Below are 21,990 nucleotides of genomic sequence, written 5' to 3' on the forward strand. Positions count from 1 at the left end.
AGGTCTGTACTTGTCTTTGATTTGAACACATTTTCATAGCAACTTGGAAAAGCCAGGGGATTAGTAACACTGCTTGATGTTCCTAAGTGACAAAGGATACTGAAGGCTACTGCAGCTCCCACGTTCCCTGGGTCATACCCTACTTGTAGTATTCCTCTAATATGTATAGTCCTCATCTATCTGATCCCTAAAGACATATTAGTTGTTCTATGGGCTTCCTTCCTTCCTTCCTTCTTTTTTTGAACATTCTAGTAACCAAAGTCCTACAGCTTTGCTTTCTCCTTTTGGAACAATTAAATTGCTTAATCTATGCATTTTCCTTAAGGTGTCCATACTATGGAAGCAAAGGTTCCAGACAAGGACAGCAACAGGTGTCACTATTAGTCCTTGACTCTTGGGCATGAGGGTTTGGCTTGTTCCTAGCAGCTATAGATGTATAGGGAGAGTCAAAAGGGTGCACGGGTCTCCGAGTCCAAAAGGAAGTGTCTACAAGCCACCATCAAGGGGGTAAGAGGGGAAGGACATGGAGTGGAGGAAGTGTAACTGCCCTCTTAGCTTTCCTCAGGACTGGCTTTCATTATGAATATGCGATTCCCATGCAGAGGCTGGGAGCACATCTCAGACAGGTAAGCTAGGGCGCATGCCATGCGGTAGACAACAGTTCTGAAATGACCCCATGGCCCCATAGTGAGGGGTCAGACCAGGAGAGATGCCTTTCTAAGAACAAGAGAGGCTGGCATGCCCTTTGTATGGCACTGTCACACTTTTCTTATAGACGTAGATGAGACCGGGCCAGCAGGGACTAATCCATCTCGAGTGAACGCAGCTTCTTCTGGTCCCTTCTCTAAATTGTCAGTGAAGACATTTTACATCCTGTTCAGAATGAGTCAGAGTAGATTGTGTCATCAGACATGCCAGAAGTTGTTAGGCATGTCCACGTAGGAAACCAGAGTTTATTCCGGCGCCTTTACCATTCTGAAACGGTGGCTCATTAGGATCATATTACTGGAGTTCCTTAAGTCTGATTGAACCTAAAGAGACTTATGTGAGAGCTGTGGCCCAAATCCATAATGCCTGTGTAAGTTCAGAATTAAACGAAAACTCCACTTTCAAGCAATGAATAGGATTATGTGCTCCACAGATGGCATTTCTATTCCTTATATGGGCTCCATTGCAACTCTCTATTTCCACACAAATTTTTGGTTTTGTTTTCCCAATTTAAGTTATTTGCTTCACTGAGGAAAATCTCAGGGGAGCATCACATTGTGATTTTTTAAAATGCATTGACACTTCTCCAAATTCATCTCTTGAGCAGATTCAAAGCAATGCCTTCATAAGCATTTGCAGAGTCCACAGACTCTTGCTGAAATTGCAGGCCTGGGAAGGTAGCTCAGTGTCAGAGTGCTTGCCTAGTATGTGTTCAGTCTTTGGCATCATAGACTAAGATTTAAAAAGAATCTTTTAAAGTATGTACAGTATTTTAGTGACAGTTCAGATGTTCTGTTCCTCCCCATCCCCTTGGTATATAAAGTTATTTGATTCCCTTTAGAATGTTCTCTTCACATTGTGTTTTTTTTAATAGCTCAGTTTACATAAAATGAACTGCACATAGTTAAGTGTAAAAACTGGTAAGAATTGGCATATGTACAAAACCGTAAAATCCTTACCCCAACCATGATAGTGAGCCTACTCATAGCTTCCTCCATTCACTCTTCCCTTCCCGTCTTCTCTTCCCTTTCCACTCTTCCTCAGGCAAGCATCACTCTGATTCTGTGCCTCCAGGTTAGGGTGCATTTTCTAGAGTACTGTGTTCTCTCTGATGTCTCATTTCTTTATGAAGTATAATGAATTTGAGATTCATCTATGTTTTTGTGTATATCATTAGTTTGTTTCCGAGTGATATTTTTATATGTACAATCTACAATTTATTTACATTTTCCCATATTTATGGATACTTAGATATGTTCCATCTTACCATTATAAAACAAGCTGCCTGGAGAACTGATGTACAAGTGTTTGTATGGCTTACACTTCTCTTAGGTAGTATCTGGAATAGAGTGGAAGAATTCTTTGACATTTGGACACAGGTATTCAAATCTGCTTTCTTTGTGATAGCTCAAAACTGGAAACAACCCAAATGTTCATAACCATTTTGAGACAGTTCTTTCTTATTTCAATGTACACATTATTATTGTTATATGGCCTTCATTACCTCGGAAAACAGTCTTTCCTCTAAAATTACCATAATAGTATAATGCAAGATTTTGCTCACCATTAGTGTCTTGATTGGATTTTGGTTAACTTGACACAAGCTTTAGTTATCTGAGAAGAAGAATCTGAATCAAGAGAATGTCTTCATTAGATTGCTTATAGGCAAATCTGTAGGGCACTTTCTTGATTAATGATTGATGTGGCAGAGCCAGGCCCACAGTGAATGGTGCCACCAGGGGGCAAGTGGCCTGAGTTGTACAAGAAAGAAGACTGAGCAGGCCGTGGAGAGCAAGCCAATGAGCAGCACTCCTCTATGTCATCTGCCTCAAGTCCTGCCTCCAGGTTCCTACTTTGACTCAGTGATGGAGTGTGGCCTAAGAGTTGTAGACTGAAATGCACGCCTGCCTCCTCACATCGCTTTTGGTCATGGTGTTGGATCACAGCAATAGAAAAATAACTAGGCGAGTCAGTGTGTCTTTTTAAACTATTTTATATTCCATGTGTTTTGTTATTACACTCCACATGAAAATTTTATAAACATTACAGTTTCTTGCTTTTTTGAAAGCTTCAGCCTGTTAAGTGAGATGTTTCAGCCATTTCACTTAATGTAATTACTGATGTTATTAGGTTTGCTTTCTGAGTTCCACCCTACCTCTGTTCTCAGCTGCTTCTTTTTTGTTGGGTATTTTCCCACTAGTCTATCCTCTTTTTTTTGGTTAATTAACTGTAGCAGTTTTGTTTAACTCTTCTTGTACTCTAAGTTAAAGTTGTACTTTAGAGAGAGGACAGGGCATGCACCTTATGGCTGTGTTTTTAATTTTCCTCACAGCATTTGATCAGCCTCTATAGGTTCGTGTGATCCATTTGACTCAAAGTCTAGGAGAAACTCAGAGCTCTTGCATATCTTTCTAACAGAAATGGGCCTTTAATTCATTCTGCTAATATAGCCACGTTGTAACACTCGCCTGGCAGATCTCTCAAAGGGCCAATGCACTAGTTTGGGATGATGTTGAGAAGAAATCAGATGTCTAACAGAAACCCAAGCAACTAGGGTTTATAAGTGCCTTGCAGGTGGCTGATGGTGCTCATTCATCTGTGCGAAGAATTCAGAGTAAAGAGTCCCATGGTCCACTTGCTTCTTTTCCTAGGATTGTTATCTACATTCTGAAAATCCTGCTATTTGTCACTCAAGGTATCAGGGAGGGGGGAAGCTGGACTGACCACCGAGTCTTTTTGCCTTGTTTTCCATATGGATACATCATTCTAGAAAGAAAGCCAAGAAATGCGGTTGATTGTTGGTCGCTCTAGTGTCTCTGGCATGACTGGTACTTTGCTAATAAAACAGGAGGGGGCATCAATTATTAAGGTCTGTAGCCAAACACACTGCTAGCAATAACTGTATCTGCCATTAAGAGACACAAGGACCCTGTAAGAGTGGAAAGAAAGGAAATTGCATATATTTCTCCATTGTATTGACTGCATCCCGAGTTCTGGTTGTCTAATGTGCTCTTCCTTTTTCCACACTGGCTATCCATCTAGGGCCCCCATGCATAAAGTCTTTTGGTGGCTATGGAGTAAGTTTATGTGGCAGTGGGATGGGGTAGGAGGGTGGGGGTACTGAGAGGCAGCTACTTCAAGCCATTTCTGCATGTAACTATTCTAAAAGTGTCTTCTCTGATGTCTTCTCTGTCATGAGATCTTCCTTGGTCTAACCACAGTTGGAATTAATTAATGTTGTCCCCTGGTTCCCACAGTATTTTTTTTATGATAACCTTTGGAGATGTAATTCATATTACTGTATAATTTATAGTTAAATTATGACATTCAGTCTAGTTTCAGAGTTGTGCAAAATCACAGGACCAAATTTTAAAAATTTTCTTCATCTCAAAAAACCTGCATTATGTCACTCATCAATGTATTTTTTTGTATGCAGTATCCTATTTGGACATTTCATATGAATAAGTGATCCAATATCCCCTCATAGTCTCCTACTCATACTTCTGTGGCTCCTTCCTCTACAGACTGAGTTCCTAGTTTGCAGATCCATTCTGTTTTCCTGATTCCGAACATTACATGGTGTCCTGCTCTTCTTCCTGTTGGTTTTCAGAAAGGAAAAGGAGAAAAGAATGGTAAACTACTGGGCAGTTATTTTTAAGAGATACATTTTCTTAATTTAAATGAGTTGATTACATCATTGCCTTTAGAGCAATGGATGCCTTGCTTGTACAGACATATCTGGGCTGTGCAGGCGTCTTTAGTCTGCCCATTCTTCCTGTTTGTCACCTTTTCTCCATCCCTAAGAGTCAACCCACAGGGAAATGTACGTGGAAAAAGAGAAATTACATTACAGCTAATGTCCCTCAGCATTTACAAGGGAAAGGAATGAGGCCCGTGGCATTAGTGATGGGATTTAAATGGATTTAGGAACTGAAGCTGAAACAGGACCCTAATTAGAAGATTCCAGGGTCATCATGTCAGTCTTCACCTGTCTACCAACAGACAGGCTGTCCACAGCTCCCACTTCAAAGACTCGGCCTGTTTGTCTTGCCTGTGTTTCTTGCCCCTCTACTCCTGGGGGAAAAATGGCCTTGGCTGAGCCTTACAGCATACTGTCCCTCCAGCTGGATACAGATTGTGGGTAGAGGTTCAGTTTCTATCCAGCCTCAGAGAAGAGCTGCTAAAAACATAGAACATGTACTTAATTATTTACTTTTAAAAGGGATGAGAAAAAAAATCATGTTGCATAGAAAGTTTGTGCTAGGGCTCTCTCTCCCTCCCTCCCTCCCTCTCTCCATCCCTCCTCTCCCCTCTCTCTAATATGAGTGCAGAGGCCACAGGACAACCTTAGGTGTCATTACTCAGGAGCTGTCCACCTTGTTTTTTGAAGCAGGGTCTTTATTGGCCTGAAGCCCACTGATTCAGCTAGACTGGTGGGCCAGCAAGCCCCAGAGATCTGCCTTTTCCTATTTCCCCATTGCCAGGGTTACAAGTCAGCAAGTGAGTGCCACTGTTTTCTCCTCCTCCTCCTCCTTCCTCCTCCTCCTTCTCCTCCTCTTCTCCTCCTCCTCTTCCTCCTCTTTCCTCCTCCTTCTCTTCCTCCTCCTCTTCCTCCTCCTCCTCTTCTCCTCCTCCTCTTCCTTCTCCTCCTCCTTCTCCTCCTCCTCCTCCTCTTCTCCTCTTTCTCCTCCTCCTCTCCCCTTACTCTTCTTCTCCTTCATCTTTATGGAGTCCTCATCCATCATTGACTTCATCACGTTGTCATCTTTGTCTTCTAACTTGAATTCTGTAGGTTGAACTCAGGTCCTCGTGCTTACAAACATTTTTACTCACTGAGTTGTCCCACTGGCTCCATGTTTTCTTAGTTAACTACCCCTTTAAAGAAGAAAGAACATAGATAAGTAATAAAGACTTCCTGTTCCTGTGAGTGAGACCTTATAATGATTCTTTCTGCCTATGCTTGAGACCCAAATCACTGAACACTTGCTAACCTGAATGCTTTTCCCTTTCTTCCCAGCTAGACCCCTTTGGCAGGATATGCATGGCTAATTCACTTCTTTAATCTACTTGGTTTCCCCTGTGGGGTTAGTCCTGTACACTCAGCACCTAGAGTGTGTGACAGCTAAAGCTGTCTGGGGAAACTGTGGACAGGTTCAGTTGATCACCCAGAGTCAGTTGCTGTCACTGCATCTCTGTAGGCTGTGGCATCCTAGGTCACAGAGAATTTTGTGCATTTTGTAGCAGCCCCACTGCTTCCCTTTGCCCCTGACCATCTGTGAGCACTTGTACATGGCTATTATTGGATTTGGAGAGTCAGAGATGCTGGAAAAAAGCACAGAGAAGAGATGGAATTTGGCTGACAGAGTTGAATGCTGAGTGAGGTTTCTACACATGGAATGGACTTTAGACCATTATTTTCATCACTTGGGTCATTATTTCAGGAGTCAATACTCAAAGGTTATTCCATTAGACTGAGTTTTAATTAAGACCCCACACCTCCACACCCACTCCTAATTAGCTTTCAGATGAATTGGTTTCTATGTCAATAATCCGTCCACATTTTGTTTCAGACTTTGATGTAATGTTAGCTCAAGAGATTTCTTAAAATAATCCATAGTTTAAAATTGCCACCACAGGATCATTTTTTTTCTTCATTTGTAACATAGAAGCCCTGTTAAAGGTAAATAGCATCTACTTTCTAAAATGTCTCAAGATATAAAAACATAATTTTAAATAGCTTTAGTACCCTGAAGGAGGAAAAATTGCTAAGCAGCCACGTGCTTCAAACCTAAATGCCATCAGTCCATGAGGCAGGTAAGGCAAAGCCTTGTCATGGTGGCATGCTTATGAGGGGACCAGCGCTCCCAGAAAGTGACAGCCCTCTGGATGTGCTACCCTATGACACAGTATGTGCAGTAGAGAGCTCCATCTTCACTGTCGTCCCATCTCCTGCTGCATTTAACTGAATCTTGTGTGTTTGAGAATGGCAGGTTGTTGGCTTCAAGTATGTCCATACCCACATTTGAACAGATAACAGGAGAGAGCTATGTGCCCTTACAAATGAATGCCACCTGTGAGGTCATGCACGTGCATGGAAATAGAAGGAGGCTGAGGTCAGCACACGTTGACTTAACGTGACAGTATAAGTGACATATTGTAGGGCTGGTATAGTCATAAGCTGTCTGTGGTTTCTGCTTTTTATTACAATTAAAGGCGTAATATTCTAAGTCAATATTTACAGAATTACCAAGTGCTTCCTTGGAATCTCGTGTCAGGAAACTGTATCATAGGTCAGAATCTCATTCTCAGCAGGCCTGGAATCCCAGCTACTAAGTCACTAACATGTTAAAACGGACTCTGGTGTTAGTAAGTCCTTCTGGGGTCCTCTGTCCATAGGTTTGAACTTCATTTGGACTTTCCCTTGCTAATTCTGAGTGAGGTATGGAAACTTCAGCTTGGTTCAAGGTCTCTCTCATCTGTGCTGTTGTCCCTGATCCTGCAACAAACAAAACTCATTCCCATAGGTTTTTGTTTTGATCACTGGTGTTTGCATTCTTTTCATCCCAAATAACTTCTCCTGTGCCTCTTCATGTCTAAGGTCAAGACTTTCCAAATGGCCATTGTTGTGAGTCTTACATATTCATAATGGTCATCTATTACAGATTCATAATTATTCATGTGTATTTATACATACACACTATAAATACATTAGACCAATAATGGTAAATAAAGTGCATAAAAGAATATTTAATGTCATGCTTCTCATTATGTTGGGTGAAAAAGCAATTTAAAAATTACTATGGTCTGCCAGGCTTTGGCAGCGCTTTAATCCCAGCACTTGGGAGGCAGAGGCAGGCGGATATTTGTGAGTTTGAGGCCAGCCTGGTCTACAGAGTGAGTTCCAGGAAAGACCCAAAGCTACACAGAGAAACCCTGTCTTGAAAACAACAACAAAAAAATTACTATGGTTCTATTTTTATGAAGAAAAAACACATAGCACAAAAAAATAAAAAATACTGAAAATACAACCAAAAAATGCTGCTAGTGTGTACAACGGGAGGTGAGGCTTTACTTATGTACTGATACTTTATGACGTTGGGCAGTTAATGTGTTTCCCTTTAAAATAAGCACAGATTTAAAAAACCTGTGTAAGTCAGGGTACTTTACTCCATCCTTAAGTGACATGTTGTAACTCCAAGCTCATTCAGTTAGCTCTCACAATAACTTATACATCTGGCTATTTTAGAGAATACATAACGTGTGTGTGTGTGTGTGTGTGTGTGTGAGGCCCTGAGGTCCAGCACAATGTATCTTTGACTCTGCTGTGTCAGAACATGAACACATTCATGAAGAAAAGTGACCATTGTTTCTGGTGAATATATCATATACAGGAAATGACCTCTTGGTCTGTGCTGTCCCTGTGGAATACTCATATCTTGCTTTGTGGTTTGTTTCTGCATATACACTCTTCCCAGCACAAAGAAGATGTATTTGGAACCCACTGCAACAGCTCTTAAAGTATGGATTAGACAATTCTCCTTGACACCGCTTTCCTAATTTAGTGTGAAGTAGAATTAAACAGTAGAAATGGAGGAATTTACTTGGAGATATCAAAATAAGAGGGCGATTGTTTGGTTCTACAGTCGACTCTGAAAGGGCTGAGGAAAGGATTGAAGACAATTATGAGGCATGCGTGTTGTTTTTAGGTGACATGTGAGCCCGGGGAGTACAACAGCTGTGTTGTTGTTATTTTTTTTCTTGTGCCAACTTTCTTGGTTTGATTGATTTTTTTTTCCTCTCTGACAGCTCACTGTGCTGATAAATGTGTCCATGGCCGCTGCATTGCTCCAAACACCTGTCAGTGTGAGCCTGGCTGGGGTGGGACCAACTGCTCCAGTGGTGAGTCCCATCTGCTATTGTCTGTCTCTGGGTGTTGTCGTGGAGCCCCTTGTCTTCATCCCAAGCAGAGGGCAGGGTGGATTGCAAATCTAACTCATTCAAACTGTTCCTTCTAAATCCATGGCTGTGTTGCAGAAAGCACTGACATTAAGTGTGTAGAAAGAAAAGTCCTCGGAAAGGAGAGTTGGGCAATCTGCTACTCACACCTGTGTCAGTATCAGAGTAGGAGCCGGACTTTAGTCTCCCTTTGAGGGAAGGGCATTGTGGTGACATAGCTGGGGTGGTCTAACTTCTATTTCTAACTTAATTAGGTAAGCTACTTTCTTGGTGATTAAAATGTGTCACATGTTGAATTTAATTCAGAAATCGAATGGTGTGATCCTAACATGTCCATTTGCCTCTGAACTCTGAGATGACTTTGGGGAGATACATCTGCAATAAAAATTCATGAACATTTTGATGCTTATTTAACAGTATTACAACATACCGTATGACTGTCTACATTAGGAGAGAGTTACAATTCTAAAACAGTGTCTTCTAGATTCTAAGAAGGCATCACTCAAGGCCGCCATCTTCAGGATCATGAACTTGGAGTGATGGAATGTCACAGGATACAGTTACTTTCATACATTTTGCAGCTAAAATTTCAGTCTTCTGGCAACTTGTTGCTGCATGCAAAATTGTGCCTGTTTCTTTATGACCTTAAAAATATGAAAGGAAATGGAAATACAATACTATATTGCAATGAATAAATCATTAAACTCATCAAAGAGAAATAATTGTTTCCCAAAATTGAGCCAGTTCCTCTGACAACCCAAAGAGTCTCTGTTGCTACCAACTGCATTTTTGAGACTAGTCTGAAAGAATTTTAAGTTGCCCGGATAAGCTGGCTTCTAAGGCTTTTACTTGCTTTCTTTGGAATCGTGAAGATCCTTTCTTATTTTGCTAAGAACACCTTTACACTTAGGATTTCTGGGCTGTCCCTGAAGCCACATCTCCTGTGGAGGGCTTTGTGCACACAGAACACTCAGTAGGAAGAGCCTCCTTATTGTAACTGATAGGGACTGTGAGGTGTGTGTGTGTGTGTGTATGAGAATATATGTGAGTGTATGTGTGTGTGTGTGTGTGTGTGTGTGTGTGTGTGTGTGAGAGAGAGAGAGAGAGAGACAGAGAGACAGAGAGAGAGAGAAATGTGTGAGTGTGTGTGTATGAGGGTGTAAGGGCAATGGTGGGTGTATGCTAGTGTGTGTATGTATGAGAGTGTGAGAACATATGTGTATATGTGTGAGGGTATGTGAATGTGTGTGAGTGTGTGTGTATGAGAGTGTGAGGGAAATGGTGGATGTGTGTCAGTATATATGTGTGTGTATGAGAGTGTGAGAACATATGTGAATGTGTGTGTGTGAGGGCATTTGTGAATATGTGTGTGTGTGGGCATTTGTGAATATGTGTGTGAGTGTGAGGGCATATGTGAATATGTGTGTGTGTATGAGTGTGAGGGCATATGTGAATGTGTGTGTATGAGTGTGAGGGCATATGTGAATGTGTATATATGAGTGTGAGGGCATATGTGAATGTGTGTGTGTGTGTGAGTGTGATGGCATATGTGAATGTGTGAGGCTGTTTCTGTTAGGCAGCTCTATTCTGGTGGGTAACTGTGTTTCAGAGTCTTGTTTCGTTTCTGTTTGAGAGCAGGGAGTGAGTTGGGCATTCTATTCACATGCTATTGAAGCAGAATGTTTGGGATGTGGGATTTGGCTTGTGTTCTTTTTCCTGGCTGACTGACCACAAATACGACACTGCTTTCATTAACTTTTCCAACTTTAAAACCTAGACATTTTGAAAAAAAATATTATTGTAAAGTGGGAAAGGGGAAAATGGATGTATTCTTTATTTGAAAATGGGTTTCTTACTCATTCCTGGGCAAGAGGCTGTGAAATGATTTCAGCTGTATTCATACTTGGTCTCCTAAAATTTGGAGACTACATCAAGTTCAGGGCTCAGACTAAAGGGCATTTGTGCACAAAACAAAAGCCCATAAGGACTTCAGACTCTAAAGCTGATTTGAGCCTTTGAGAAATAAAGGGTTGCTCTCTACATTAGAGCTTTCTGACTCCAACGAAGACTCCAGTGTTCTGAGATTGTACATTCTAACAACAATAGAATATGATAATTAAGCAACTTTTAGTTTATTCTCTGCAATTCACGTTTGGACTGTGTAAGAAATACATGTGAACAGATATCTCAAGTCTTTAAAGATGCTCCAAGAATAACATTCCTGACACTTATTAAACCCACACCATAAAGAGGCTGAGAACACATGCTGCTCTGCCAGAAGGCAGGAGTTTGTTTCCCAGAACCCATTTCACAGCTCCCTATAAGGACAGCTCCAGGGGATCTGATGCCCTCTTGTGGCTTCCATGGGCACTTGCACTCAAATGCACAAACCCAGAGACAGACCGACAGACAGACAGACAGACAGACACATGCATGCATGAATGCATGAATGCACACAAATAAATCTTTAAAATAAATACCAAAAAAGCACAGGATAGAATGCTGTTATGACCTGAGCAGTACACAAGGCTAAAACGGCTACCTGGGTTTCATCTCAGGAAATGTGTTTGTCTAGTCTTGGACAGATAATTCTGGAAACAGAATGCATGTACTAGACTTCCAGAGTTAAAAAGTTTCCAAAGTTTCCTGTTTTCCCTTCACTCTGGCTACAGCTGTGTTTAAATGTTCCTGTGTTGGATCCATACCATGATTGCTTGAAATGATTGGGCTGACATTTTGTACCAGCGAAGGGCCAATCAGAAGGCCAAAAGCATCCTAGTTATATTTAGTGAATCTTTGCTTCTGGAACAATTTGAGATTTGAAGGGAAGTGACAAAGATACCTGGAGACTTCTCGTGTGTACACTCTCAGAATCTTCTGTCCTTAACCCCTTAAGTACCCTGTGAGTTTGGCGGGACTGAGAAATGGACATTAGTACATTGGTATCAAGCAAATCCCAGATGTCCCTTGTCAATCTCATCTCCCATGAGTTTCAGGAAAAATTGAAAAGGTATCAGTGTGTGATAGTGGTAGATTTCTCTCCTCTTTCTGCTCCAGATGCTCTTGGCACCACACTGCACTCTGTTGTCTTGTTCTCTTCTGTCTGTGTGGGCTTCTTGGTCTCTCCTTGTTGTCTAGAGAAGGACAGCAAGAATCCTATAGGCAACCCAGGCCCCAGTCTATGTCCCTGGTGTTTTGTCACACATAGACTACAGAGTCAGCTTGCTCTCTTCACATCAGCAGGCATGGGCAGGCTGTCCCCCAGGAGGCCAGCACTTGGTTTCTTCACATAGTTGTCCTCTTCCCCTGCATTGCCTTGGAAGCAAGTACCTAATCCTAGCCTCCCCTCCTGCCGACGCTAAGATCCACGAGGGAGAACTTACATAGTTACTTACTTCAATATGGATACTGTAGCCAAATTTATCTTTTAGATATGGTCCACCCTTTTGATTTTTGAGCATTTCCTTACTTTCTGGTACTATAAAATACTCCAGATGTAGCTTGTGTTTTTCCTTCCTTACCCCTTGAATGGAGAATTTCTCAAAGGAATCTGGTTTACTTTAGTGTAGATCGATATTTAGAAGCCGAGATCTGAGCGCTGGGCGTGCTCACTGCTCTGGGGCCATGGAGTGGGTCAAAAGGGGAAAGTTTCACTAGAACATAGAAAGAATGAATGGGTAGAACGGGTGGTTGGGGTGGTGAGGGGTTGACTATAGGCAAGTTGAAGTGTGAAGAACATAGAAACAGCACATGACAACAGCCACTACCCCAGGACTGAGAAGAAAAAAGAAGTCCCCAGAGAAGTGCCAGAGCCGTGTGTGTACTAGACTCTGTAGGAGAGGCACAGCCACAGCTCACAGAGTGGCTGAGGGAAAGCTATGGTGGTACTGTTCTGGCAGAACTTTCTAGAAGTCTGCCCTATAACACTCAAGCCTGTGCACGGAGCAGTGTCTTAATGCCATTCTGTTACAAAGGGGAGGAAGACACCAGGGAAGCTGCTCGTGCTACAAGAGCTTATTGCTGCTGAAGCCCCTGTGCCTGTGAAGGAGCTGCAGGTACTAGAGAAGCCATTGGGGGCGGGGTCAGCTGGGTCAACACCCTGGGGCCAAGAGTCAAAACCTCCTTCCCTGCTGCAGTGTCTCTCCAGTGCCCTCTACTGAAAATGCTTGGTATTCAACCAGAGAGCAAAGGAAAGTAGTTAAAAGACTCATGCACGTTTTTGTGGAACAGTTAGTGAGTGAGAGATACATTTCAAATGGGGAGGTGGTGCATTGGTAGCCCCTTGGTTTACTCAGCTACTATATTCCCTTTTCTTCACACTTGAATTCCTCTACAGCAACACAATGATTCTGTCCCCCTTCTAATACGACAAAACCCCCATTTCACAGATGAGAATGTTTCCACTTCCTTCTCCAAATAAGGAGAGTGCTGTACCCATTGCTACTCATTCGATACCTTTCCAAAGCTAGTGACAGCTCTGAGGAGCATACCCTAAATATTACAGTTAACTTGCAGCACTTTGTACTTAAAATAAAATAAAATGGGTAGCTTAAACATGGACACGTGGACAGGGATAGGGCAAGCAGAAAAATACTGGAAGCTGCTGCGCATCTTTTCTCAGCCATTGGCCACAGAGCGCCAGTCACGGTGTCTTCTCTTCCTGTTCTTTATGTCCATCCCTCTCACCCAGAACCTCAGCTGCTTGAGGTTTGTTGCCTGGAGGAACGGTTCAAGACTTCATTGCTGGAAGGGTTATGTTCACTTTTGTCCCCGACTCTCCGTTTGGTTGATGTCATTTTCTATCACCCTATATTTATATATACCCTAATGAATATAATCTATATATTCATTATTCTGTATTTACATAGAGAGTGGTATATTTCTATACCACCAGGCATGGGTGTATGAGGTTCCACCCAGGGAAACTGCCCTGCAGACTCCATGCCTAACAGCACTCCAGTTCCCCTTTGGTAATTAGGATCAGGTACTTTGGACAATAAACTGATAATGATCACACACAGCTATCTTTTTTCTTTCTTCCCCAAAGACATAGGAAACGAAGAGATTGACATTTTTACATGGGAGGTTTTCAACCCTTTGCTTCAGATAGGGATAGGACAGTTTACCGTGTCAGCAGAAGGCAGGCTTCACCTCTGAGATGCACTCAGTGTGTCCAGCCTCCAGCACAGGCAAGGCAGAGGACTGTGCAAAGTTGGTTCCCTCTGAATGAAATCGTGATTTATTTGACATACTGCTTCTTTTAAAACTTGATTAAAATGATTTTTTGAAAAAGCCCTCACATATTTCTCTTTTATTGGCATCCAAATGTGTATCCCCTGTCTCTATGACAGAGTGACACTAATCTGTTTTACCTGGCTCCACCTCCCTCTCCTCTTTCCTCCTCCATCTATCTATCTGTCTAAGCATCAATCTTCTGTCCCTCTGCCCCTCCCACTGGGTGGTAACTTCTGGAGGCAGGATCCAGGTGTTATTAATATTGTTAATCTCCATTATACTTGGCATGTGGCTGAAATTATGAGACTGAATGAATTGTATGGTTCTGAGAAGGTCATTCATGTGTTCATTTTGAGGACTTATTCTGAATGATTACAGTGTGCAGAGCATTGTATTGGATGTTGGGGATAATGGAAAATAATGATGAATGATTACTGATCTCACAGACATCATAGCTTGGGAGAAAGGTAAAAGAAAAGATCAAGGAAAGATGATTGGGATTAGGCAAAGTAGGGAGTATTCTGAAAGGACAGGGGCAGGGAGGGTTAAAGCTGTGCCAGGAACAGAGAGCAGATCACCATAGAACATGAAAGGATGACTGAGTATAGACTCCTCTTCCAGAAACTTCTCTGAGAAGCCACAGAGAAGGGGCAAAGAAATGAAGAAGTAATTCTAAGTTCAAGAAAAGACTTTGTTGACTTTCTCAGGGGCTCTGAGGCTGGGGACTCAGTTGAGAAAGGAAATCAAGTAGTTAGGGGAAGATGACTCCAGATGGCCGATAGGACTGGGACGGGATCCCAGCTCTGGTGTGTGTGTGTGTGTGTGTGTGTGTGTGTGTGTGTGTGTGTGTGTGTACCTGTGACTAAATGTGCAAGCAGAGGGTACTGGCTCCTCTGTAGCTGGAGTTACAGGTAGCTGTGAGCCACCAGTCATGGGTGTGGAGAACTGAACTTAAGACCCCGACAAGGAGCCTGTTCTTAATTGTCCAGCTCTCTCCCCAAGCCCTCAATGAGCATGCTTATGCAGTTCCTGAAGCCCTTTCTTTCTCTGTGTTGTAAACCCTTTACCTTTACGGTGAGGTATAACCACACATTTGTTGTCTGAACCTATGGGATCCTCTTTGTAATATTTAAACAGCTATTAAGAAATTTATTTCTCCTTTGGCCATAAGGTACAAAGGAAAGTCCCAGATGAGCCAGCAGCCAGCAAATAGATACAAAAGCTTGTCCCTCAAGCTCTTTAATTTCAAGATTAGAACCAAACAGAGGCAAAACTGGAAATTAATTTTGGTCCTGAAAATCCACGAAGGGGTTTTGTTTGATCGCTAATGGCATTTTTTGGTATTTGACAATAGCAGAAATGTGCCTTGGAGGCAAGTCTGGCTCCAACATTTCCAGGTGCAATGTGAGGAACCCTAAGGATCTTTTGAATTAGGTAGGCATGCTGTGCAGCAGGGAGCAGTGAGATGCTGCCTGCAGGGCATTTGAATGAAGGAGTCTGTCTGAAAGACATTACAAGCCAGCATTTGTAAAGTACACAAAGCTGACATGTTCCCTAGCAAAGTCTGTGGTATAGATCTATTGCCCAGACACACAATGGGGGGATCGATATTGTCTGAGGAGAGGAAGCCCCAGGAGCCCAGTTCCCATAGCCAGTAGTTAACATTTGCATTCACATTGTCAGCATAGCTTCAACAATCAGTTTGATGGAGCAGCCAGAGCACGAGATCATTGGGTTCACTGAGTGAGGGGGTCGGTTGGGTGCTAATGAGAGGTGGGAAGAAAAGAATAGCCCATCAGAACCACCTGAAGGTGGCTCCCTGGAGGACCGTCTGAGTCACACATAGAAAATGCTAATTTTGTCTTCCTAAAGGAGCCACTACCTGAACTGAGCATTCCCACCTGAGCTCTCCCCATCCCGCCCTAGGTCTTACTCTTTCCTTGTGTTTCTGGGTGTTGCTTCCTTAATCCTCAAACTAAGGTGGTCTACTCCTGTAGTCATGTGAGGATTAAACAATGAGAAAATGTGCTGTCTTGAGCACTGTGCCTGGCATCATCATAAAGGCAAGTCAAGGATGCTTTCGCGACAGTCATCGCTTTCATAGATGCTGTGCCTAGCATCGTCAAAGATGTGTGTGATGCTTTCATGACACTCATCATTTTCAAACTCTTTTGGTCTTAGGACCATCAACAGATGGAGCAGCCCCTTCTGACAGCTCATCTTGCTCTGTCGGCCATGCCTCTCTTCAGCAAGATTCTCCTGCTGATATGACTTGCCAAGACGTTCCCAATACAGAAGCCCCAGAGTGGTGGTGTTTTGTTTTGTTTTTTTAATTTATTGTTTTGTTTGTTTTGCATTATTTCCAACCTCTGATAAAGGTCACCTGTATGAGATACATGCACATCTGGTTTGTCCTCTTTGGGACACAAGACTATTACAGATGCTCATATTGCTTGTGCAAGCTAAGCTCATATGGAATGGTTGCAAGATAAGGCTGAGCTGTCATGCTGTTTAACTCAGTTCCATATGATTTATTAATTAAAAAAAAAAAAAAAACTTTGTGCAATATCCACTTACCAGCAGATCTTGTTGGTTTGCTACAAAATCTAATGTTTGTTCTCTCTTTCTTCTGATGTCACATGCTTCCAAGGCAACCTCTTCTCTTCATGGGTGACTGCAGTAGTGTCCTTGCTGGCTTCCCCACTTCTCCCTCAGGCCTACTAAGAATCAATTCTCTGTCTTGAGACCACAGTGACTTTGTAAAAAAACGGGCTTCAGAGCAGGCATCTACCATCCCTAAGCTCTGTGCTTCTCGGTCGGTATAATTCAAATAAACTCTGTGATCTACCAAGCCTGCATGATCTGCCCTATTCCCCAACTTCTCACCCATATATACCATCCAAGGTCTCAACACCACTCAGCATTTGCTTTCCGGTTCTGGAAGATGCTGGCTTCCTCTCTGCTTTTGCATACTCAAAGGAGTCTCTTACTACGATCACCTCTCCCTTTCAACCTGTAAAAAAATATGGTGCTGCCCGAGAAGGCCTGCCTCGTTCACTTATTGATTATTGTTTGGTCCCTCTTCCCCTCTAGGATATACGCTTCGTTAACAAAGATGCAGGTTTTGGGCCGTGTAACTCATTGTTGTCTAGCTTCATTCTGGGCATGCCATAATGTTCAGTAAATATTTGTAGATGAAGGAAATAAAGGCATAAATGTGCCAGAAACAATAAAATGGCTAAACCTGATTATTAGAGATGACACTCTGTGTCTTTCAAGGCTCTTTCAACTTAGTAGAAGGACTGAAGGCCACAAAGAGACAGGCCTCTTCAGGAGTCAAGAATGAAATGGCCAAAGGTCTGCCAGAGATAGAGGATGACCTGGAGCCATTCATTCTGCTCCGTTAGGGGATGTAGACTCCTGTGGCTTCAGGATACTCCGGTGCTTGTGTGCACTGTAGACTCTGGTCCTTGGAGATGGCAGGGGATTCCTCCTGTAAACTGAAAGCTGAAATACAACTGTAGAAGTCAGACAAGGTATACCAGATGGATGGATCTGGGAGTGGTCCCTTCTCCAGAAAGAGATGACTACACCTTGATGTACTGTGAGCACCAGGGGTTCTTGATGTGGGGATGTGACTTCTGAATGATAGGCCCACGACTAAGAAAACTGGCTAAGTCAGCCTTCGTGTGAATGGGGAATGTCTACTGATTCCCCTTTCTAAGTTTTTGCTGTTTTCTTCCTCATGGGGAAGATTCTAAAAGGTGATAGAATTTAGCTGTTAATCTATATCCAATTGGAGTATAAATAGCAAAAAATTAGGCAAAGACTTTCAGACTACAAATTATTACAAAGAACATAGCAATGCATAGAATTTCATTAACCCTTTTAGACTCTCCTCTTATCAAATAAGTAGCAGGAATAGCTTAATCTATTTTTCTAAAAAATAAATTCAGATAGGGAGCAGAAGTATTAGTTCATCACAGATCTTTGTAGTTTCCTTCATTTAAACCTATAAGAAGCATGTCCCGACCACAATAATGTGTTAACTGCCTGCTCTGTTTTGGGTGAAGTGATGATGTATGCCAGGTGGCCCTGTGGGTTCGCTTGTTGCCTCCTGCTCTTGTCTAGGCCATTGCTGATTCACGTAGAACCACATATATTCACACATGTATTATAAGCCGACTGAAATCATGTGTTCCTGATTGTTTTACAACACAGTGGATTTTCTGACTAAAACCAATATCTTGTTTGTGACTGTGTCAAATAATCCTTGTTTAAACACTTAAAACATGTCTGAAAACAAACTTTAAAAAATAAGCACTTTTTGCTTTTCTGATAGAAAAAAAAAGGCTTTTGATTTGTGGAAAACCTAGTTGATTTTAGAGTCTGAACATGTGTGACTATGCCTGGAACAGATTAGGGATACTTGCGATGTATAAAACTAATGAAGGTGGGAAATAACAAGAGGAGACTATTTATCTTACATACAGAGACTAGCCCAATGGGTTATGTAATAGGCATTATAGGAACATAGTTCTTGACTGATGAGCAAATCATCATAGCTTAGGAGCCTGTAAAAACTAGATGGCTTTACCATTCATTACTGCTGCATAAAACTAATGAGGACAATATCAAAGAAAGTTATATTTTAATGTATTAACCATGTCTCTAGTAGTCAGAAACCAAGTTCTCTTGAGGAAACAGTATTGAAACTTTCAAGTCCTTCAGTCAGTATGGAGGGTCTTGACCGAGTTTTCTTACTTCAGGGTTTTAGATGAATCATTTAAGGCCTCTACTGCTTAGCCTCGTACTTAAAACAAGGATGGTATTTGCACAATGGTGGGCCTGCATGTTTAATCCTCCAGTCTCACCTCAAGTCCCACCTCCTCCAGGTAGCCCTCACTTCCCTTCCTTTCTCTCTTTGACCAAGGATGCCATGAAAAGAAGTGTAGATGGAAGCAGGCCTTTTCTTCAGTAGCCTCTGCTTTTTATCACCAAGCATATACATTCTTACATGATAAACCTCATTGTGGTCTAGCCTCTTCTAATATATAATGAATTTTAGCTGTAGCTCTTCTCTTAGTCAGGAGTAAGTAACATGGTAGAAGATGCCTAACAACATCTTAATAAAAGTACATTTACACACACACACACACTCACACACACACACACACTCACATATATACATTATACATATATATGAGTACATTATACACACACACACACACACACACACACACACACACACATACATATATATATATATATATATATATATATATATATATGACACACACATGTGACATGAGATTAGAGCATAAGCTCCCATGTAATGGCTCCCATGGTTATTATTCTTATGACATTAGGGACCACATGTAATCTTACATACCCCCCTTTATATCCCTGAGGTTTTCCTGCACTGTGGGTATAGTCATCAAGATGTTCTCACACAGAGACACTAACATTTCATGCCCTTTCCTTCTGGTTTGTGATGTGAGATAATCCTACAATGAATCTGTAAAACCACAGCCTAACCTTTACCAAACATCTTTAAGAAGAATGGAGAGTCTTTCTCAGCCAGTGAGTAAAATTAATCTGAGAGCCACTGGGTGGTTGTCCAAGCTGATGGCTGGCATTCTGTCAGCCCTTGGACAGGTTTTTTGACATGAGAAGGGCACAGGGTTTAGCACTTTCGGGGGACCTGAAAATGCATTTTTATTGTTCTTTTTCATGGATGGAGACACTTGACAATGTTGTTTTATTTTGAAAGCCGCTTGATGTTTTGAATGAAGATCTTTTCTTCTCCATTAACAAAAGGAATGATGCACCACCATCATGTTAAGCCTGAAGCACACAGAATGAAATCACAGGAAGATAAAAGCCTGGCACAGAGGAGGCTTCAGAAGAAAGGGTGTGTGTTTCACCAAGAGCCGTGCTTTTCTATCCTTTGAGACAGAGGGAAATTATTTTTGTCTCTTCTGGAAAATATTCCATAGCGATAGATCCTTGAAAGTGACTTACATGTACTTTGCCTCTATGTTAGAAGATGCGCACACAAAGGGATGAGGTGCTTGGTGAATTTTCTTCCCTAACTTCTCTTTTGGTCACGCATTTTCTCCTGTCTAAAGACAACCTCAGCCAATCCTCATGCAAAACTACTTAAGTCACAGTTGATCTACACCTTAGTAGATACTTGACATTTCCGTGTTAAGGGTCCTTAGGGCCTCCTTACTTCAAGCAGTTATCCTAATGTGGCTGGTTATGTAGCACAGGCTGACATCTTTCAGCTTGGTGAGCTGGAGCACTAAGTGCCAATATGTTGTTCCCCCTGTCTCCCCCCACACCATAAGGGTATGGTACAAACATGTCTACAAGGCTGTTGACCCCAGGCAGTCCCACAATTATACTTAGATTGCAGAGGCATTAAAATAAGATTTAAAAAATAATCCTGGCCCAGAGCTGAGAGATAGGCCGGTTGGTAAAGTGTTACCTTGACAGCCTGAGGAATTGAGTTCAGTCCACAGAATCTGCATAAAAGGAGCCAAGCATGAAAGGGAATGCTTGGAGTCCCAGTGTTGGGGATATGGAGACCACTAGACCTGAGTTCATTAAGTAATCAGCTAGCCCCCCCCCCCCACACACACACACTTAAGTTGGTTCAGTTCATTTAGGGTTGTTGGATGTAACACAAGCTCACAGAACTGGATGCTTCTGCCAGAATAAAATTCTGAACCAACTTCCCAAGAGAAGGCCCTTATAGATCAAGTTGTGTTTCAAAGTCTCTTCTGCACTCTTAGGTGGTGAACCAGGGGCCTAGATAAAGAGGTTAAGTCAAGTCAGCGGAATTGTCTGGTACCTGTCAATTTGCTGAGATGGTCTAGATTTTATTTATGCTGATTCAGTTCTTTGTGCCGGGATGGAGATTACGCTGGAATTGGCCTCTTTCCCTTCTTATATTTATGGAATCCCTGTATGACTCTACACTGGTGAACATACAGTCACCAAGTAAGAAGTGTCTAAATGTGGGTGGTTTTTTTTTTTTTTTTTGGTGTGTGTGTGTGTGTTTGTGTGTGTATGTGTTTATTTTTCATCTTTGTCAATTTCATACATGTATATCATGACTTCCAGTCACTTCACCACATTGGTCTGTCTCATTCTTGCCTCACATTGAAGCTCCTCCGCTCAGCCAGTCCCCCTCCTTTCATGCCTTCTTTCTGCATGTGACCCACCTAGTGTAATTAGAAGGGCTTGTAGGAGTGTGTGTGTGTGTGTGTGTGTGTGTGTGTGTGAAGTCTTTGGAGAATGAGTAATTTATCAGTGGCTGTGCCACTGAAGAAAACATACCCCGCCCCAACCACTGACTGCCAATAGTCAGTCCATCTATGAGGCTATGTTTACAAGGCAGGTGTTGTATGGGTAACCATAGCTACAGTGAGTTCATCATGGTGCAACACATATGTCATGTCCAGAAGAATGTCTTTTTGCTGCCTATCTCCCCTTCCTTTGGCCCTTACATTCTTTCCGCCCCCTCTTCTGTGATGTTCTCTGAGCCTTTGGGGAGGTGAAAAGATGTCCTATCTAAGGACAGGTGTCCCATTGGTCATAGGCTCCTGCATTAATTTCTACTCACTTCAGTAAGATGCTTCCTGGTGAAGGTAGAGGACAGAATTAACCATGGATATAAACATGAATGTTTAGAAGGCAGTTTGACATCATGACCATTTAGCAAAACGATGACAGTAGGTCCCTCGCCTGTGATTTTTGAGCTCCCCAGTCGTGGACTCTTGACCAGGTTTACAGTACCAGGTATGAGTTTTTTTCATGTAGAGTGGTAAACCCAGTGTTTTTAATTAGCAGTGATAAATAAGCTATACGGCAGTACTTGCTTTTCCTGGATGTATTTCAGGCTTGCTTTTAGAGTTACTGGGTAATTTATGTTTGAAATTTACATTATGAGAGTCAAGTTGGCCTTTGGGATGTGCACGATTCCTGAATAAGATGAACTTGATGATAAACATCACCTAAGGGCAAAGTGATTTCATCCTGTCCTCCTTGCCCCAGAAGAAATTCTGAGGTCAGACAATGCTT

The 21,990-nt window shown here is 42.1% G+C and overlaps 1 protein-coding gene across 1 annotated transcript in view; it reads left to right on the plus strand.

Moving 5' to 3' along the window:
* Nucleotides 1-21,990, plus strand: part of Megf10 (multiple EGF like domains 10) — a 160,263-nt gene that overhangs the window by 74,055 nt on the left and 64,218 nt on the right. Inside the window, exon 5 of the mRNA XM_036204707.1 lies at nucleotides 8,515-8,607. Within this exon, the coding sequence (XP_036060600.1) occupies nucleotides 8,515-8,607 (93 nt within the window). The remainder of the gene's footprint in view (nucleotides 1-8,514; nucleotides 8,608-21,990) is intronic.

This window comes from Onychomys torridus, chromosome 13, assembly GCF_903995425.1.
Source record: "Onychomys torridus chromosome 13, mOncTor1.1, whole genome shotgun sequence".
Classification (NCBI taxonomy): Eukaryota; Metazoa; Chordata; class Mammalia; order Rodentia; family Cricetidae; genus Onychomys; species Onychomys torridus.